The sequence below is a fragment of the Podarcis vaucheri genome (genome assembly GCF_965113315.1).
Source record: "Podarcis vaucheri genome assembly, chromosome: 14".
NCBI lineage: Eukaryota > Metazoa > Chordata > Lepidosauria > Squamata > Lacertidae > Podarcis > Podarcis vaucheri.
Genome location: NC_138752.1, coordinates 29239447 through 29253696, shown reverse-complemented (window position 1 = coordinate 29253696; position 14250 = coordinate 29239447). Strand labels below are relative to the sequence as shown.

The following is a 14250-nucleotide window of genomic DNA, read 5'->3' as shown; positions in this document are numbered from 1 at the left end:
CTCAGGATTTTTTTGGGGGGTGTGTGCTTTAAATGCATGGTGTACACAACCCCAATCTCCCCACAAAACTATAATTTTCATGGCTTCTGAGAATTAAGCTGGCTTGAGGAAGAGAGCTAGCTCAGTTGGAAGAGCATGAGACTCTTAATCTCAGGGTTCAAGCCCTGCATTGGACAAAAAAAGAAAAAGAAAAGAAGAATTGCTGCATTGTAGGAAGTTGGACTGGATGACCCTCGTGGTCTCTTCCAACTCCATGATTCTATGAAAATAAACCCACACAGAGGCAGAGTGTGGATGTGGCCCATGTAGGAGCGAGGGAAGAGCTGGTCTCTTCCTTATGTTGCGGCAATGGTGTGGTTGCCACTGGAAGGAGCTCCTGTGTGGCACAGGAAGAGCCTCCAGAGCATGATGGGTCCACTTTCTGGGTAGAAAGGGATGTAAATAGTGGGCAGTGAGCTTGGACCAGGGAGAACTAGATTTGAATCCTTGCTCAGCCATAAAGCTTTTGACCAGTCACTGTCCCCCACCACACACTCTTACCTAAGAGCGTTTGTTGTGAGGATGGACCATGAGATTTTGGGGAACTGATTTGCAGAAAGACCTGATGGTCTCCAGCGAAATGTACCGTGTGATGGCCATTGATGCACTGGCTTCCTCGCACCCGCTGTCCTTCCCCGAAGCGGAGATCAACACACCAGCGCAAATCAGCGAAGTCTTTGATGCCATCGCCTACAGCAAGGTGAGTGTGCCTTGGGTGGTTGGGTCTGGGGGAAGGTGGAGTGCCTGCCTCTCTTCCCTTCCCAGATGGAGCAACTTTGGCTGCAGAGAACTGAGCTGGGAGCAGCCGCCGCCTCTCTCTTGGTACTTCAAAGCTAAGACTGACAGAGGGCCACCCACCTATGAAAAGGTGGTGGTTCTGAGAGGATCTGCTGCATTACTGGGGCTTGTGGAATTATCCAAGCCTGGCTTTTGGGATTTACATTTGGGTGTGGAACCCCATCATGGGTGGGAGTGAGAGAGGACATCCTGTGGCCTCTCCCTTCACTGCCCTCTCCTCTCTCCACAGGGAGCTTCAGTCCTGCGGATGCTCTCCGAATTCCTCACTGAGGACCGCTTCAAAAAGGGGCTGCAGGTAAGGCCTGTCTTGGCAAGCGCTGGGTCGTTCATAATGATACCTGCACTGCCCTGGTCTGGCGCTTCCTCCCCCTGCTTTGCCTTGGGGTGGGGTGTGTGGAGTGGGGAGAGACCTGGGTGAGCAAAGGGGAGGGTCTGTGCGTTCCCACCTCCCCAGCAAACTCTAATGGAGCAAAGGCAATGTGGGCTGCACACCAAGGAGGTATGGGCTTCCCAAAGGCCCAGTGGCAGCTGGGGTGGGGGGCGTCAATCTCTCCCCCCCTCTCTCTCATTCTCCTTCTGTTCTATCTGCAGTCATACTTTAAGGCCTTCGCATATGGAAACACCGTCTACGATGACCTCTGGCATCACCTCCAGTGGGTACGTCCATTTAAAATGCCAGTGGCTGCTTCTAGTTAGGGCGGAAGGGCCATAGCTCAGTGGGGAGAGCATCTGCCTTGCAAATCAAAGGCCCCAGGTTCAATACCCATTGATGTCTCCAGGGAGGGGCTGGGAGAGGCTCCTGCCTAAAATCCTGGAGAGCTACTGCCAGTCAGTGTAAACAATACAGCTTCCTGTGTTCCTGGCCAGGTAGTGTCTGGAGGCTACTTCTCTCAGTTGCAGGTGGGCGTGAGGGGGAGGAGGGCTTTCATAGGTCTCCCAACCATTGTTGCATCCTGGTTTGTTCAACGTGCTGGTTATACAGGGCTCATCCAGACTTGCCCTTGTCCTGTGGATATGAGTGGTTTCCCATTTGTCCTGCACTTTCTAGGCACAGGTCTGAGAGGTTTTGCCCTTCTCTTGCTGCTTTCTCTCAGAAAACACCCTCATTAGCAATAGATCGGTGCAAGTATCAATCTGGGGAAAACTCAAGTGACATTTGCTCCAATTTGGCAGTTAAGATTGGCTTTCCCTGGGGAAAGGCAGCGGGGGCAAGGGCAAGTTTGGATGAGACCATACACACATCCACAAGGTTCTTAGACACAATATTGTTTGCTTTCTTGCATGAAGTTGCTTAATCCATTTTCAAAAGCCCATCCTTATTTATAAGAACACAATTGCTTTTTGTCTTCAGCGGGCAAACAGTCATCCTCTTAGCTAATTTCTGGAATTCTCAGAAACATCTGGAAACTGTGAACACACACACACACACACACACACACACACACACACACACTCCTTGGCCAAATATATTTCCCCTGGCCTTCCTCCAGCCTCTCCCCCCACCCTCAAGGATGGGCTTTCTAGATTCTGGGTTATCTTTGGAGTTTTCCTTGAAGCCACTGACTTCTCCTCAGCAAGCATGCATTTGGCCCTGTGATGCCAGGAACTCAGGTCTTTGAATGAGCATGGCTTGGCCAAGACTGGCTGTGTCTTGGTCCAACAGCTGCCTGGGTCTTGGACTTGCCTGCCTCAGGATGGTTGCATTGATTGACTTCCCTGGGCCCAAATGTCCCCTCTGCCCGGTTGGCTCCTTTGCAGTGCAGCTCCCTTTCAGTCCACGATCTCCTTCTTGGGCTTTTTGCTGAGCGCTGCTTCCATGTGTGTAACAACTTACAGCTGTGCATTTGGCATCCCGCGGCACAGCCGTTGCTCAAACCCTGAGCTCATTTTGAATCCTCTTCTCCTGCTGGCATTTTGCTGTCAACAGATTTTAAGCACATCCCCCTACATCAGGGCTGCCAGTCAGCCCATCTTCTGCCCTGGGCACTGCCCACTTAGACAGGTGTCAAGTTTGGCTGAGGAGGGAAATCCACAGGATCTGAGCATAGCTCAGCCTTCCTCTCTTTCTGCTCTGTTCCTGCATTATCCACCACCCCATGATTTTCACCCTTCCTGCTTATTTAATTGGCTCTACCTTTTCTCTTTTTTCTCCACCTCCTTCCCCCAGCCGACTCTCTGCTTTTGCATATTCCCTCAAAGGTTGCCTCTTCTTCCAGGCCATAGGTTTTTCACTCCCACCAGCCTCTTCTCCAGCCACAGGAGCCTCAGTGACCGTGACCTGCTTCCATTTCTCTTTGCCACCCTTTCCCCTCCTTCAGTCGCACCTCTCACTGTTGAAGTTTAGACTGCAAGCTGCTGGGGGCAGAGACTTTCCTTCCCCTTGCTTGTGATGCTCAACAAGTCAGTGTCTCCTGTGCTAAATACTGGACCGACTTCATTCTCCAGAGAGGGAGGGAGGGAAGAAGAGAGCTTTTCATGGTAGCTTTTGTTCTTGGGCACTCTTTGCTTTCTGGCATGTGACCATGTGCCAACAGCTCCCCTCCCTTTCCTTCTGCCTCTGCACACGACTTGATGGAGGAGGCTGAAAAGGGGAGGAACAGCTCCCTTATACCAAGTCAGAGTCTAGGTCAATCTAGATCAGTATTGTCTACACTGACTGGCAGCAGCACACCAGGGTTTCCAGGAAGGAAGTATCACCCAGCTGAGGATTGAACCTGGGACCTTCTGCATGCAAGTCAGATGCTGAGCTTTGCCCTTTCCCCTTTCCCCTTAAATATTACCTTTGGGATTTTCAACAGAACTGGGTTATTTCCTGGTTGTCCATCCATAGCTATGAGGGCTAAACCCTTATGTGGGGCTGGAGGGCTCAGCCCTAGGCGGGCACACTGAAGCAACATAGAGTTTTGGCAAGGGGTGTGTGACTGTGGCCAGAAGCCACAGCTGAGTGTTTTGCATTGATTGCCTCTGACAAAGCTTATGATGCCATAATGCGCTTGGTAGGCTTTGCATTGCCACAAGTCTTCTTGATTGTTTTTTTTTTGTTATGAATCCCTGTGCCTCATTAACACTCCCTCCCTTGGACAGGCAGTAGATGAAGACAGGTTTGAACTCCCTGGCACAGTCAAAGAAATCATGGACCGGTGGACCTTGCAGATGGGCTTCCCAGTGGTGACTGTGGACACTGCTACTGGGAGCCTCACTCAGAAGCATTTCTTGCTGGACCAAACATCTGTTGTTAACCGATCCTCACAATTCAAGTAAGTAGGGAACCCTGAGCCACAGACTCCATGGAAAGGCCATATCCAGTCCAGAACGACCTGGAGGAAAGAGTGTGCTTGTGTCCAGAGCATTGTGGCCATTGGCAGTTCCTGGCAGGGCATCACTAGACTTCCTGGCCAGTGCACTCTCCTCCTCCTCCTCCTCCTTGGAAGCCAAGAGACCTTTGGCTTGATTCAGGACAAGGGAGGACACACCTGTCTGTCTCTTTCTGCAGCTACACCTGGATCGTCCCTGTCTCCTCAATGAAGTCAGATAATTCAATACCCTTGTACTGGCTCACAAGCACAACAGGTACCCTTCACTGCGACCATCTTCCCAGCTTTACCGTGATGTCGCTGGGATTATTATTGCATTCAATTGACTTTTACTCAAAATACACTCACTGAAATTCATGGCCATAGCTAACTGAGGACCATTAATTTTCAAAGGGTAAAAGTTTGTTGAATACAACTTCTCCTCCTCCTCCTCTGTCTTCCCCTCCTCCTCCTTTAACGTATTACCCACCCTTCACCAACAGGCCCCAGGGCAGCTTACAGCTATTCAATATTCAATATTTAAAATAGCTAAGTTGCAGTCACAGGAGTAGGGCGGGTCCTGAAAACATGTATCTTGGGTGTGAAAGGCCAGGGTAAAGAGGTTCATCTTCAGCATACATGTGGGGAGGGAATTTCACAGCATACATGTGGGGAGGGATGCCACAGAGAATGACTTCTTCTCCCAGGTGTTCTGAACCGCAGACCCAAAGGAGGCCTCATGGGAGTGGTTGGGTGCAGGATAACAAAGAAGGATGCCCAAAACGCCAGAATGATCAGTTCTAGTGTTCTATTAAGAAGAAGGGTGTAGACTTGCAGCAAATCAGCCTGCCAGGTCTCCTAGCCTTTACAGACGTGGGACGGGCACCTCAGCAAGGGGACGGATTGTCCTCACCCAAGCAAGCATTCATACATTTTTAAATACACGAAGCAGTATATGTCACTTTGTCTAGGACTTCTCATCGCTTCACCTGACTAGAGGAGACGACAGGTGGCAACTACCCAAATCTTACCGATAGTTCCCCTTTCTGGGCTCAGAGCCCAGCACCCAAGCCCATAGATAAGGATAACATCAAAGCAAAAAATATAAACATATATGAGTTCGTTGCTACAACTACTAATAAATTATGGGGTTATCTTGACTACTGAGATGGTGTTTACAGAGCGTCCAGAACAGTTCACCTTTGGTTCAACACACACTGGGCCACCCCCACAAATTTCTGAGGGTGGAGGAACTACCAAGAGGGCCCTCTCTGCTGATCTTAGCACCTGGGAGGGTCTGTAGGGAACAATATATTAGGCTTTTCAGACCAAAGTACTGGGTCACCCCAACCTTGCAAGATGGTTGCTTGGTTGAGGCTTTTAAGTAAGTTTTGTAGTCAAGTAGGCAAAAGTGGCACCATACTATTCCCTGGCTAGCTAGAGAAGAGGGACAGCCATCACCATTGCCAAGAGACGCCTTTCTAGCCATCTAGCTACTGGAGAGCCAGTGTGGTGTAGTGGTTAAGAGCAGTGGACTCGTAATCTGGTGAACCGGGTTCGCGTCTCCGCTCCTCCACATGCAGCTGCTGGGTGACCTTGGGCTAGTCACACTTCTCTGAAGTCTCTCAGCCCCACTCACCTCACAGAGTGTTTGTTGTGGGGGAGGAAGGGAAAGGAGAATGTTAGCTGCTTTGAGACTCCTTTGGGTAGCGATAAAGCGGGATATCAAATCCAAAACTCTTCTTTCCTAGAATCACACTTTGTAGCTGGGCCACTCTGAGCCCACATTGGCAGGGGGAGGGGAATTGGCTCTGGAGAATGGGTCTCTCTAGATCACACGCAAGGTCACCCCTCTCTCTCCTTTTGCAGCTCAGAACTCCAACTTCTCAATTGGGGCTGATCCTAACACATGGCTGCTCCTCAACATTAACGTCACAGGATATTTCCGGGTGAACTATGACCAGGTGAACTGGGACAGGCTCCTGGAGCAGCTGAAGACAGACCACCAGGTAGCCACAGACCTGGACTCCCTTCTTCCCTCTCTACACAACCAGGGTCCCATTCATCTGAACACAGCCAGGAGCCCAGGCAGGTCTCCATCTTCCTCCAGTTCAACTTCTTCAAGGTTTAACTGGAGAGTCTGTGAGGCAAGGGCTCCCCCCCCTTCTCCCCCACAGCCCTTGAAATTTGGTGACTGATGGAGGGGTGTGGGTGGGGTGGGGGAAATACTGTTCCTGACTCAGTATTAATTTATTTCATAAAATGTATACACTACTTGATTGTAAAAACCCCACACACCATCAAAGTGGTTTACAAAAGGTAAAACAGTAAAATCAAGGGTGGGAGGGAATTATTCCGCTGAAAATGGCTCCCAGAGTGGCTGACAACAACCAGTAGTGCTATAAGACTGACTTTGCTCTCAGGGTTACAATCTAAGTGACATAGCACAAAAGGAAATGGGCTGTTTCAGACAGACTGGGAACCCCAAACGAGGGACTGGTCCACAACTCTGAACTAGCAGGAAATGTCAGCAGTGTTCTGCCTTCATCATGAGTCTCGGGCGAATGTGGGAACCTGGCCTTGCAAGGCAGGTGGGGCGGGGCTTCCCTATGGCTGGATTTGGCCTGGTCTAACACAGAGGTTTTCAACCTTTTTGAGTCCACAGCTCCCTTGACCAATTACAGTACATTCTTTCTCTGGCACCCCTGTGGGGCTCAGGAGCCTAGTTATGTCACCCCTTGCCAGCAGAGCTGGCAGCCTCTCACCCTTTTTCACACACCCTCCCTTGTGGAGTGTTCCCTCATCCTCGTCTCCTCTCCTCTCTCCTTGGGAGTCCCGAGGGCAGCTGCTGTTGCCGTGCCTGGTCTCTGAGCTGCCCCCACCCCAAAGAGAGGTGCCTCCCAGAAGCACCATTCGCCTGTGGAGCAGACGTAAGAGGGCATCAGAGGAGGGAGGAAAGGAAAGAGGGATAGAGGCCAGTGTTGCCCACAGCACCCCTGACCATCTTCCAAGGCACCCCAGGGTGCCACGGCACACTGGTTGAAAACTACTGGTCTAATGTTTCAGCTCCCTTCCTGCCCTCACCCTTTCCTACCAGCCTGCCCCTCCCTCCTGTTCCTCCCATCCTGACCAGCAACTTCTGCTGCTTTCCAGAAAATCCCAATTCTTAACCGTGCTCAGCTGATTGATGACTCCTTCAACCTGGCCAGGTGAGACTTTGGGTTACCTACAGCTCCCCTGTATCTGGAAGTCACTAATCTCCATATACACCTGCAACGCCATTCAAGCCAAACCTCTGTCCAAGTGCCCCCTGGTGGCGTATGAGGATACAGCAGGGTTCTTGTGCTGCTTGGATGCAGAAGTGGCTATTGTCGGTGCTCTCAGGTCCAACCTGCCTGGTCCTTCCTGGGCTGGTCTCTGGAACCAGCGAGCCAGTCTGGAGTTGACACACATACCCCCACCCACTTATGTGGAGTGTGCATGCTCTCATTTTTCCAAGACACCCAGGCTTACTGCTGCTCTTGTGTAAAATCGAAAGAGTGTGAGGTGCCAGAGCTTGTCTGCCCAGAAATTTCCCCTTGCAAAGGTCCATTGGATCCCCTAGTAGTGACAGCAGGGCATTTTGCCCATGCTCAGGAGCTTCACATCTTCCTGGGCCAGCCTTCTACATCCTGATGCCTCTGGATGTTTTGGATTACGGGCACTTTCAGACTGTTGCAGCTTTTGCATGGGATTCAGTCACATCTTTGCAAATTTGGATTGCCTCATTATATTGACTGAGAGTTTTGCACAACCAAAGCTGCTCTCCCAAAAGAAACTGGCTTTTTGCAAGAAGGGAAGTGATGAGGAAACAAGTAACTGCACATTTATTCAAAATTCAGTGTAAACTATTTAATTTAATCCATTCAACAAAATGGATGGACTCAAACCAGTGATGCCAGCTTTTCAAATTCTGATAGTCATTTACACCTTCAGCACCCACTTAACCCTAACCCCTTGCCTCTTAGCACCCCCTAGGCAATCCTCCCCCAGAGCACCCTCATTGGGAATCACTGGTCTAAAACACCTGGAGGGCTCTAGGTTGCAAAAGGCTGCATAAGTCTCACTGCTGGCACTGCAAACAGGACTCTGGGTTAGGTTTTGATCCAAGAATTGTGGGGGGTGGGGTGGGGGTGGGCAATGACTTCCTGTGGTCTTGGTGGCCTTAAATGCAGGGCTGCGGATCTGTGCAGGGGATGGGAGGGCCCCCACCAGTCTGCTCCACACACACCCTCCACCCAAAGCGGTCTCAATCTTCCAGGGCAAATTACACCAGCACGGAGCTGGCCCTGAACACCACCCTCTACCTGGGGAATGAGAGAGACTACCTGCCCTGGAGTGCAGCACTCAGCAACCTGGGCTACTTCCAGCTCATGTTCGACCGCAGCCAGGTGTATGGGCCCATGCAGGTGAGCTCTGGTCATGGTAGGCATGGGTGGGGTTCCAGGGACCTGGGGTGCCAGGTGGGCTGGGAGGGAGGAGGAGAGTCACTCCTGCACCCTCTGAGAGCTCCCCCCCAGCCTCACCCTGCAAATGGTGCTAATCAGGGATGGAGTTGGGCAGGGGGCTACAAGGCAGGCATCGGTCCATTTCTTTCTTAGAGAGAACGTTGCCTAATGACTGCTGCGTTGTTCTCCTCTCCCTCTGCAGAAATACATCCAGAAGCAGGTCACTCCTCTGTTCAATTATTATAAGAACCTCACCGCTAACTGGACCAAAATCCCAGATGGCCTGATGGACCAGTGAGTTTCCTTGGAACGAGGGGAAAGTGTCAGGGGGGCACTGGAGGGGCTAGGCTGGGGTTGACAACTGGCCTGCTTGGGGCAGGAGGACCCTCAAAGGAGGGGCTGAGCGGGTTTGGCTAATCTTACTGGCCAACTGTCTCTGTTGCCTCTTGCTCCTCTTTTCAGTTCTCACTTTGGCTCTGGGCAGAGGGGAGGTGGGAAGATAAGCCTCCATCCCATCATTTCACAGTGGCAGGGGAAAAGGCTGAGAGGCTTCCTCTGTGCCCGAGGAATGGTGCTCCAAGCTGGGAACATACTGTGCCTGGGATTTCCAGGTCCAAGCTGCAGCCAGGAGGCCTCCTGGGTTGCTCTTCTCTCTAGCTCCAAGTCAGAGAACCACCAAATTGTAGAGCTGGAAAGGACCCAAGCTTTATGAGGAATGGCTGAAGGAACTGGGTAGGTTTAGCCTGGAAAAGAGGTGACTGACAGGAGATATGATAGCCATCTTCAAATACCTTAAGTGCTGCCACGTGGAAGATGGAGCAAGCTTGTTTTCTCCTGTTCTGGAGGGTTAGTCTCGAACCAATGGCTACAAGTTACAAGAAGGGAGACTAAACATCAGGAAAAACTTTCTGACGCTAAGAGCTGTTTGACAGTGAATTGGTCTCCCTCAGCAGGTTGTGGACTCTCCTTCCAACTCTAATATTCTATGATTCTATGACCTCAAGGTTCATCCAGTCTAACCCCCTGAGTTTCCTTTCCTTGCCCAGGTACAACGAGATCTCCGCCATCAACACAGCCTGCTCCTTTGGCATCTCTGAGTGCCAGAACTTGGCCAGTGACTTGTTCAACACTTGGATGAATGACCCCAGCAAGAACCCGTAAGTGTTTGTGGCTGTGCCTGAATGGTCCAGGACAGACCTCTGGGGAGCCCTCCGCCCCTTGAGCAGACCAATCCCTCAGGCTGGTTTGGGGTCACATCCACACCAAACCATGAAAGCACATTTGTAGAACTTTAACAGTCACTGCTTCCCCAGGAAAATCACAGGAATTGTAGTTTACCCCTGACAGAGCTATGATTCCCGCTACCCCTAAGAAACTACAGTCCCTATGATTCTTTGCAGGAAGCCACGTGCTTTAAGTGTGGAAGTGACCCTCGCTTTTTCCAAATGTAAAAGTTGCAATCAGATACATCATTTCCAGTAACGCCCACAGAGCACAGAGAGATTTACTTCCAAGTAAGCATGCACACGGTTGCATTGGAGAGGCAAATCCTCTAGATCAAAGTGTAACAGCAGTGCCTTTTTAGGCCAGTCAGGCAAGTTTGCCTCTCTGTTTTGTTTTCAAAGAAATTCCACTCCTGCAGGATCTCAGGACACACGAGTGATCCGAGTGTCCTCAGCTGCTGCTTTGCCAGCTAATCATAAATTTAGTTTTATATGCCGCTTAATCAAAAACAAATACATTTCTAAGAGTGGTTTGCAGACTAGTATTATTATTGTTTATTTATATCCCTCTTTTCTCCTGGACCAGGGCTCAAGGTGGCTTACAAATAAAAAATGCGGAACAAAGCTAAAATAAAAGAACTAAAAATCATTAAAAATCAACTAAACACCAATAGGATTAAAACAATATATATATATATATATAAATAAATCCATTAAAAATAGGATCTGTTAATAACAGCAATAAAATAGTAGCATAAAATATTCACTGGCATGTAAATGCATATCTTAAGGGCATAAAATGAGTATTTTAAATTGTAAAACAGAAAATTTAATAAAAATTATGCAGAATCGTTTCTTCATTCCCGCCTTCAGGATCGCACCCAACCTGCGCTCTGCCATCTACTGCAGTGCCATCTCTACAGGTGGGGAGGAGGCCTGGGACTTTGGCTGGCAGATGTTCCTGAATGCCACCGTGGTGTCTGAGGCTGACAAGCTCCGTTCTGCTTTGGCCTGCAGCCAGGAGCCCTGGATCCTCCAGAGGTGAGGTGGCCCCAGCTGGACAAGGCCCTTGTAGGGTGTGGAGGTGGGGATGGGGAGGATGCGCCAGGCTTCTTCAGAACCTAGGGACGAGCAGGGGCCAACCTTCCTCTGGTCAGGCCTGTGGCCCCTTTCCCCTGGGAGATGCACTCCCAGGAAGCAAGCGGCAAGGGGCAGATGTGGTCTTCAAGGACTGAATAAGGTGGAGTGAGGGCCAGGTTTCAGCCAGGAAAAGGGTCAGCCAGTGGCGCCAACTTGGGCCCGCTTTCACTGTGATGGGGTGACATTGCAGCGCAGTGCGAGCACATGCGCCCCAGAGCCACAGCAACGCCTGAACCAGGGCCTGAGCCTCCACCGTGGGATCTCTGTGTGCCACACGGCCTCCACCTACAGCTGCAGTGGGCCCCAACAGAGGCCCATGGCAGAGGTGCAGGCCCTGGCCTAGTCGCCGCTGAGGCGCCTGAATGCCAGAGGTAATGCAGCGGTGGTGGTGGTGGGGAGGTTGGGCAAGGGTGAGGTTTTGTGTGTGACCAGACCCCCAAGGTCCCCTGGAGTTGCTGCCAGTGGTGCCAGCTCAAGGACCTGCCCCCATCCGGTTCCACAGGTACCTTGAGTTCTCGCTGGACCCCATGAAGATCCGCCGTCAGGATGCCACGTCCACCATCATCAGCATCTCCCGCAACGTGGTTGGGCAGGGCCTTGTGTGGGACTTTGTCCGCGCCAACTGGAAGACGCTCTTTGACCAGTGAGTGGGGTGATTTGAGCTGGTGACAGGGGAGGGGCATTGGTTGTGTGTGTTTGTGTGTGCCCAGGCTCACCCTTTCCTCCCGTTACCCCCCTACCCACCAAACCAGGTACGGTGGAGGCTCCTTCTCCTTCTCCAACCTGATCCAGGCGGTGACGCAGAGATTCGCTTCCGACTTTGAGCTCCGGCAGGTAAGGACCGTATACAGTTGGAGGAGCAGGAGGGAGGCCTGTGCAGAGTGTGGGTGGAGGGCAAACACCTTGATGAGCCAGAAGCCATGACCCTTCGCAGGCCACCCAAAGGATGCCAGGCACTGAGCAGAACACCCAAGGCTTGGTGGGGTGCTGGAAAAACCGCCCTATGGATCTGGGCCACAGCCTCCCCCAATTCCAGACCATCACATCTGTCCTCCACTTGGGGGTTTCCAACCTGCCCTGGGCAGCCACACTTTAATCAATAAGGGTTATAGCGTAAATTAAGCAACTGATTTTTTAAAAAAACAAGATTTTTTTAAAGGGGCTGCTCAGGTGAATTGCAGATCCATCCTCTCCCCCCACCCCACTCACCCCTGTGGCTACTGTTGTGTTCATTCTTTTTCATTTTAAATATATTACTTGCCTTCCACTAGCAGGTCCCAGGGAAGGTTGCAACAATTTAAGATTAAGTGTTAAGAAGTGGGCCAATTCTTTACAAAACAAAATGGGTTCTGTTCTCTATGGGTTGCTCACGTAGCAAAGGATGGTGTTGGTTACCCCAGTGCAACGCACATGGCACTTTTTAGTTAAAAAGCCACAATTGCTTATTTATATTCCACCTCCCCTCCAAAGTGGAATATACGTAAATGTGATAGATAATTCATCCGCACAACCACCCTGCAAGGTAGGTTAGGCTGAGAGAAACTGGGGCTGGTCCCCAAGGTCATCCAGTGAGCTTCTTGGCTGAATGGGGTGTGTGTGGATTCGAACCCAAGTCACCCAGGTCCTAGTCCAGCATTCTGACCACTTCCTCACACTCTCCGATGATAACAGTGACGACCCCCTGCCTGCTTTCTCTCCCTCCCGGCAGCTGGAGCAGTTCAAGGCAGACAACGCGGATGTGGGCTTTGGCTCAGGGACACGAGCGCTGGAGCAGGCCCTGGAGAAGACGAATGCCAACATCCAGTGGGTGGCTGCGAACAAGGAGCCTGCCCTGAAGTGGTTCCAGAGCCAGCTGTGAAGGTCTGGGGGATCAGGCTGAGGTTGTCCGCAAGCAGTTTTGCTGCCTGTCTTTCCATGTTGCTCTGGAGTCCCCCTTTACTGCCAAAGCTGTCTCTTCTCCCCCATCCTTCTGTGAACCTCGTCCTGCTCCTTCCTGGCCACTGAAGAGGCCTGGCCGTGTCCACCACCCCAGATTCCTTTCTGCCCTGGGGCAAACGGGCCACGCTTGCTTCTTCGCACTGCCCAGAAGCCTCTTATCTTGCACTGCCTGGGGAAAGAGAGAGGGGTCCCCCTCTCGACCATGGTGATGTTCCCCCACCCAGAAAGCTCTGTATATTTTTATACCCCTAACTTTATAAATTTTTAAACCCTAACTTTATAAATTAAAAATAGTATCCTGAATTATATGCCCAGGCTGTTCTTTAATTTATTAGTGGGAGGGGTGGGGTTCTCTGTAGCTCTGTGTATCCCCCCCCCAAAAAAATATCTTTGTGAATTGAAAGAGACCAAGTCTTTGGGGTTGGGGAGTGGGAAAGAGAAAGAGAGAGAGAGAGAGAGATACTGTAACCTAAATCAGTGGTTCCCAAACTTTTTCAGGCCACTTTCCCTTTTTTTTTTTCATATAAATATTTTATTAGTTTTCTAAAAGTAAAGAAAAAAGAATGAAATACTAAAGCATAAGAATAAAGAACAAAAATAACAACACAAGACAGATATACCATATATGCAAATAAAAAGTTTTCCACCTGTCAAATTAACATAGTCGTTTCTTCCTGGACTTCCTTCAACCCGCCCGTAAATCTTCCGCAATAAAATTCTAAGATACACATTACCTAGTATGTATTGTCATTAGACATTCTTCTACCTCTATTTACCTTGGACAATACCTCTTCCTCTTTCACAGTGCTTCTCTGAATCCCCTTAACGTTATTTGACCTTCACTAAGATGCTCCAAGTAATCCACATATTTCCCCCAGTCCTTGACAAACTTTTGGTCTCTTAAATGTCTGATCTTTCCAGTCAATCTGTCCAAATCCGCGTAGTCTAGTAACTTCGATCTCCACTCCTCTATTGTTGGCATTTCCTTTTTTTTCCACTTCTGAGCAAGGACTATCCTTGCTGCTGTTACTGCATAATACATAAATTTGTGGTCTTTCTTCTTAATTTCATTCCCTAGTATTCCTAGCAGGAAAATTTCGGGTTTTTTGGTAAACGTATATTTTAGAACCTTTTTTAATTCAATATATACTTCCTCCCAATATTCTCTCACTCTCCTGCACTCCCACCACATGTGATAAAAAACACCCTCCTTCTCTTCACACTTCCAACATTTGCTGTCTACTTTGTACATTTTTGACAATTTCGCAGGTGTTATGTACCACCTGTAAAACATCTTCATAACGTTCTCTTTCACCGTCATACACGCAGTAA

The 14250-nt window shown here is 50.1% G+C and overlaps 1 protein-coding gene across 3 annotated transcripts in view; it reads left to right on the top strand.

Moving 5' to 3' along the window:
• ANPEP (alanyl aminopeptidase, membrane) overlaps window positions 1-13226 on the top strand; it is a 31447-nt gene extending 18221 nt beyond the window's left edge. For all 3 annotated transcript variants that reach the window (XM_082199263.1, XM_082199264.1, XM_082199262.1), the window contains exons 8-21: window positions 596-739; window positions 1067-1132; window positions 1429-1494; window positions 3922-4094; window positions 4331-4407; window positions 6000-6139; window positions 7284-7339; window positions 8431-8578; window positions 8820-8911; window positions 9664-9774; window positions 10714-10881; window positions 11483-11623; window positions 11733-11814; window positions 12689-13226. In XM_082199263.1, the coding sequence (XP_082055389.1) occupies window positions 596-739; window positions 1067-1132; window positions 1429-1494; window positions 3922-4094; window positions 4331-4407; window positions 6000-6139; window positions 7284-7339; window positions 8431-8578; window positions 8820-8911; window positions 9664-9774; window positions 10714-10881; window positions 11483-11623; window positions 11733-11814; window positions 12689-12838 (1614 nt within the window). In that variant the 3' untranslated portion in view covers window positions 12839-13226. The remainder of the gene's footprint in view (window positions 1-595; window positions 740-1066; window positions 1133-1428; window positions 1495-3921; window positions 4095-4330; window positions 4408-5999; window positions 6140-7283; window positions 7340-8430; window positions 8579-8819; window positions 8912-9663; window positions 9775-10713; window positions 10882-11482; window positions 11624-11732; window positions 11815-12688) is intronic.
• The last annotated feature ends 1024 nt before the right edge of the window (window positions 13227-14250 follow it).